Source organism: Podarcis filfolensis (genome assembly GCF_964270895.1).
Source record: "Podarcis filfolensis genome assembly, chromosome: 6".
Classification (NCBI taxonomy): domain Eukaryota; kingdom Metazoa; phylum Chordata; class Lepidosauria; order Squamata; family Lacertidae; genus Podarcis; species Podarcis filfolensis.
Genome location: NC_139609.1, coordinates 76342512 through 76348534, shown reverse-complemented (window position 1 = coordinate 76348534; position 6023 = coordinate 76342512). Strand labels below are relative to the sequence as shown.

The 6023-nt window shown below is 44.2% G+C and overlaps 1 protein-coding gene across 3 annotated transcripts in view; it reads right to left on the bottom strand.

Annotated features, from left to right (window-relative positions):
• Nucleotides 1-2812: 2812 nt before the first annotated feature.
• The window catches only part of LPIN3 (lipin 3), a 39551-nt gene continuing 36340 nt past the window's right edge, over nt 2813-6023 (bottom strand). For all 3 annotated transcript variants that reach the window (XM_083618506.1, XM_083618508.1, XM_083618507.1), the window contains 3 exons: nt 5183-5297; nt 4977-5080; nt 2813-4225 (listed from right to left, as the gene is read on the bottom strand). In XM_083618506.1, coding sequence (XP_083474632.1) covers nt 4078-4225; nt 4977-5080; nt 5183-5297 — 367 coding nt within the window. In that variant the 3' untranslated portion in view covers nt 2813-4077. The remainder of the gene's footprint in view (nt 4226-4976; nt 5081-5182; nt 5298-6023) is intronic.

Sequence of the window (6023 nt, the reverse complement as noted above, 5' to 3'; positions counted from 1 at the left end):
GAGGGAGAAAGACTCTCACCAAGGTTTCCGAGATTGGATTACTGTATCTTCTAAACATAAAGAGCCACACACAAAAACCCCCACCTACAAAACATGAGGTTTGAGTTACTGAGAAAATCAAACAACACCCGTCTAGAGTTTGTTTTCCAGATTGCTGGTGGGATATGTGGGTTGCTATATATGGATAAACAGGTGTAGGTTCAAAACAGTTACAGTATCTACAGCTCTTTGCGTGCAACCATTGCCCAACATTTTCACCGCTTGTGAGAATGAAATCTTTGCTGCTCCTTGAAACCTGCAAGATGCCTCTTCCTGCAGCTTCTCAGACATTCCCATCTAGGGCTCAATTCCTTAAGAACCAAAATCCAAATTAGCTGAATGCATGAGCATTGTTTTCAGTTGTGTAGACCCAGTACTGACCTCCATATTGGCCCAATAGAAGCATAGTTCAAATAATCTCAGCCTTTATCAGAGCAAGGATTGCAGAGGGGCTAAAGGCCAAGTTACAGATGAAGAAGGAGATTATATCTACCACCCTGGGGTTTTTGGTTTTTTTTGTTGGGCTAAAAGCAGCAGGGAGATTAGAGAAGGGAGAAAAACCCATTTGGATCAGGTCTGTAGCATGGATGGGAAAGTGCTTTAATTGTTAGCAAAACAATACTGAGCTTGAATGCAAAGTTAAATGTCCATGGCCAAAAGTATTAGCCATGCAGAGGGAAAGATTAATTGCATGGCTAATGGAAGCTTTGGCAGGGTGTTTGTGTGGGCAGATCAACCAGGGGGATGACAATTGGGGAAAACAGCATTATAGTGAATGGTTAGAGATGATGGGATTCAAGCAACATCTGGAGAGGACCACAGCAGGTTTCTCATCCCTCCCTTAAGAGATTTGACTTGTGAGTTAAGCAGAAAGACCCCACTACAAATCTCACAACCAGTTAGCCTTTGGCAAGTCACTCCTTCTCTCAGTTGCATTTTGTCTTCTCTCTACTACAACAGCCCTACATACAGCAGCAAAAAACAAAACAAAACAAAAAACCCAACCACAAATTTGGGGAAAGAGCATGTGCTGAACACAAACTACCACTCATATCTGCTTGGAACATGAAGGTTGGGAGGCATGCAAAAGGGCTTTCTTTCTACAACCAAGAGGTATATAAATACCATGAAATAAATTATGAAATGAAAGGGGGAAATAATTTTGCAGATCAGAGCACTTTCCTCATGCGTGTCGTGCCTGTTCTGTGCCCGCCTATAACTAATTAAAGGGCCAAAGTGTTTGTCTATTAAAAAACAACCCTGAAATATTAGATTGTACAGATCTCAGCAAGGAAAGATGTCTTGCTGCTTTTTTACCTGAAGCAGAGGTAAATGCAACTTGGGGGAATGGGAAGCAGAAATATTTTCAATAGAAATACAGTGGTACCTCGGGTTACATATGCTTCAGGTTACATATGCTTCAGGTTACAGACTCTGCTAACCCAGAAATATTACCTTGGGTTAAGAACTTTGCTTCAGGATGAGAACAGAAATCATGCTCCGGCGGCGTGGCAGCAGCGGGAGGCCCCATTAGCTAAAGTGGTGCTTCAGGTTAAGAACAGTTTCAGGTTAAGAACGGACCTCTGGAACGAAATAAGTACTTAATCCGAGGTACCACTGTATGGCGAAAGAATCAGTCTTCTGCTTCAAATTGCAGCCTCAGAGGCTTCAACATATATGATTCAAAAAAAGAAGCAGCATGGAACTATATATAATGTAGAGTTCCATTCATAGGCTGGAGGTAAAGCAAGTCAACCAATCAGATTTCCTCCAAATATGCTAGGATTTTGTGATCAAGGACAGGGCTATGTCTTTAAGCTGGGTGGGTAGCAGCTGCTTATTATGAAAGCATCTGGAGTTTTAAGGCTAAGAGAGGTGGAAACCTAGCACATTCTTTTCACATGACTCTGGCAATGAATTAAATAGGGAGGCCATTGATGGGCTGCTACACCTGCCACCAATATGGACAGCCCCCCCCCATTGCTCTTTCTCCCAGAGAAAATTTCAAACCAAATAATCCATGCTCCACGTAATCTAGTTTTAAGATATGTTGGCCCTATAAATGAGGAAACCAAGGCTCCCCCGGACATTGATAAACTCCACCTCCCAGCAGCCCTATCTACAATGACCAATGGCCAGGGATGGTGGGAGTTGGCTCCTATTGGCACACTGAGAACTCCTAGGAGCCAAGGTCCCTTCACCTACCCAATAAAATATTTGAGGGGGCCAGGTGTCCCCGAAGTTGATGAGCTTTGCCATTCAAAATGGTGTGTGTGTGGCATTGATTATGGGAGGGCAACACCAATTGTCCCACATCTAGAGGGCCAAAGGTCCCCCACTTCCCTGCAAATAAATAAATAAATAAATAAAATGCTGCCCATGTGACTGGGTTGTCTCAGCCACTCTGGGCAGCTCACAACACTCTGGGTGGCTCCTGTTATGGTGATAGAAACTATTTCAAAGGAGGATAAAGTTGCAACTAAGAACTGGAAATCTATTGCTTGGGACAGCAGCAAATGGAAAGCCACTGGTGGCGGCAAACTGAATAGTTTTAAATATGGATCCAGGAAAATATTTTATAATAAAGTCAGAATATTGGTTCATCCAGCAGAGTAACATTGATTCAGATAGGCAGTGGCTCTCTGTAGTGTATCTTGGGCAGAGGCCTTTCCCATCCGATGTTTCTCACTGGATGTGCCCAAGACTGGAGTCCCTCCCTCCTAGTTGGGTGGAAACACAGATTTGATGGAAACCACGAGAGATGCACAAAATGTTTCAGACATGCAAAAAAACTTTATTGCTGCATCTGCAAAGTAGAGTCCTTTGGCTCCAACTTATAGTAGCTATAGTCTAATCTACCTCTTTGTGCATTGAAGTACCATCTAGTTTCACAAAAGGAGGTACTTAAAGGTGAGGTAGAACAAGAATTGGTGCCTAAGGTTAGAGACTATCTTCACAGCAATGTTCAAGAGGGAGGGGAGCCCGCAGAACTCCAAAGTGCCCCAGAGTGACTTGACTACTTCTCCACTTCTTCATCATCTATCCTTATGTGCTTCCTTCCACCTTTCCCCTCCCAACTGCTAATCCAAGTACCGGTACTTTAAAATGCACATTATTTTGGGGTGGGAGTGGAGGAATACATCATCATACATCTATGGTGCCTTCCCATACAAAACACACCCAGCAACAACAACAATGAAACAAAAAACCCCATATACTACACACACCTTGCGGTATAAGAACATCCACACCCAGTACTTCAGGTATTATTATAACCAGCTAAAACATGGGGCTTATAGTAGCTGAGTTGTCATTGTTTTGTCTGACTTTCATCGCTGATCAAACCGGATTTGCTAATTTTTTGAAATGCTAAAATCAATACCTGAGAACCGAGATGGCAGTAGAAGTTGTGTACAATAGCAAAATTAGCACCTTCAGCTCTTTGGGGGAGGGAGGGACACACAGCGAGACTCAGACAGATAGACCACCCCATCAAACATCATTAAGGCACTTAGTATCCAGGCACATATTGATGCCATTACTGAATACTGACCACAATCCAGAGAAGAGCTATATGACAAAGCCAGAGGAATTCATTATCCCAACAGGCTGGAGCTCCTAAATGTCCATTAGGTGAGTATTCTTCTCCTGTTCTTCCATCCAAAGCTTGTGGTTTCTGCAGCCATCAACTATGCAAGTCATCAGGCAGAAACAGGAGGGGGGAGACTACCAGCCATTATTAATATTCAGTCAAACCCACTATCACCAACTCTTAAATGCACCTAGGTTACAAGGTTGCAGGTAAAATGCATTCTGTCATGCGGCATAAACACATTTGTCAAACCCTGGGTTGGGAAATGTATCCCCCTCGGCCCACACAAATGGGAAATGGAGTCCTGGGTGTCCCCCCTCTCCCTGCTATCTGAATGCTCAAGTATTGCACATTGTGGGAAAGATGCTACAAGAGGTGTCTGCTGCCTGTCCGTCATACTAGAGGACCAACAGTGAAAGATGCTTTGGAATGTTGTTGGCTCTGCATCACAAGGCAAAATCTTCAAAGTCAACAGTGGCCAATGGAGGTCTCCAGTAAGAGAACTGGCTGAATTCTGGGGAAGCCAATGAAATGCTCACATCCTTGCCAATAGGTGGAAACAGGAGCTCTACCACCTCACTCAGTCGGTCATATCTAGAAAAAATAGAATATAAAGGATTAAAGACAGCAAGCCTCCTTCCTTGCACTCTCACCCACTGCCCTAGAAACACACATCTCCCTTGAATTTCAGTAAGGCAACACACAGAGTTTTATCCACATACAGGGCAGGTAGAAACAAGCTGTCACACTACCAGCTGGGGATCAGGACAAGCAAAAGGATGGGAGCAGACATTACATCCACACTGGGGATGCCATTTTCAGTGGCAAGTTCTTTCATCCACCTATTACTTTTAGTAGTGCTCACCAGGTGACGCAATGACATTGCAAGCTTCCATTGTCACCCTCCCCCATCAATGACTGCTGTTGATCAAGGAAATAAAACCCAAACATCACACTGTGCCATGTGGCATTTAAATGTTACTGGGGCAGGAGGGGAAACTGCTGTTCTGGCTGCAGAGTTTGCTTTTCCTGGATTTTTTCATGCATACTGGTGTGGTATAGTGAGTAGCATGTCAGACTGGGACCTGGGGAACCAAGGCTCAAATTTCCACTCCATCATGAAGCTCTTCAGGCAATCAAAGGGCAGTCACCCTCTCTTAGTTTAACCTATTTCACGGAGTTGTTTCAAGGATATTAATGTGGAAAACCATGTATGCCACCTTAAATTCACTTGAGGAAAGGCAGGATATAAACGTAACAACAACGTTAAAAGCACCGTGTCTACAGTCTTGCAAAGAACTTCAAATTCAATGCAGGAAATGTCTGGATAAATTTGAAAGCTTACGTTGACTTGTGGATTTTTATGTGCTCCTGTGTCAATTCCCCCTTGGGGTTCACAGTGAATATACGAGTTTCTGGTAACGCCACTTCTTTGTAGGCATGGACATCCTGCTCAGGAGGAAATAGAGAAAGACCAAGGTCACGGCAAGGCAGGAATTCCCCACAAGGAAGACCCCCGCCCCCTTCACACACTAGGTGACCCCCACTCACATTTGGTCTGTTCCCAAAAGCAGCGTGGAAAGGCTGCTTGTTGCAGCCAAAGAGGTTCCGGATGTCAGTCAAACAAGCAATTTTGAACACCTCTGGCTTCTTCTCAATCACTTCCCTGTAACAATGGTGGGCAGACATTTCATTAGTACATAATAATAATAATTATTTATTATTTATACCCCGCCCACCTGGCTGGTCTTCCCCAGCCACCCTGGGCAGCTTCCAAAAAAATATTAAAATACTGTAATACATCAAACCCCCTTCATGGATCACTGCCTTGCCGTGGCAAAGGGGCTTGAAGAACTCAGAGAAGCTATGAACTATGCTGAGCAGGGCACCCAAGATGAACAGGTCATAGTGGAGAGTTTTGACCAAACGTGATCCACCTGGAGGAGGAACCGGCAAGCCACTCCAGTATCCTTGCCAAGAAAACTCCATGGACAAAGACAACAGGCATATAAAAGTTATGACGCTGGAAGATGAGCCCCTCAGGTCGGAAGGCATCCAACATGCTACTGGGGAAGAGCGGAGGGCAAGTACAAGTAGATTCAGAGCTGATGAAGTGGCTGGGCCAAAGTCGAAAGGATGCTCAGTTGCGGATATGCCTGGAAGCGAAAGGAAAGTCCAATGCTGTAAAGAAAAATATTGCATAGGAACCTGGAATGTAAGAACCATGAACCTGGGTAAGTTGGAGGTGGTCAAAAATGAGATGGCAAGAATAAATATTGACATCCTGGGCATCAGTGAACTAAAATGGACGGGAATGGGTGAATTCAGTTCGGATGACCATTATATCTACTACTATGGGCAAGAAACCCGTAAAAGAAATGGAGTGGCCCTC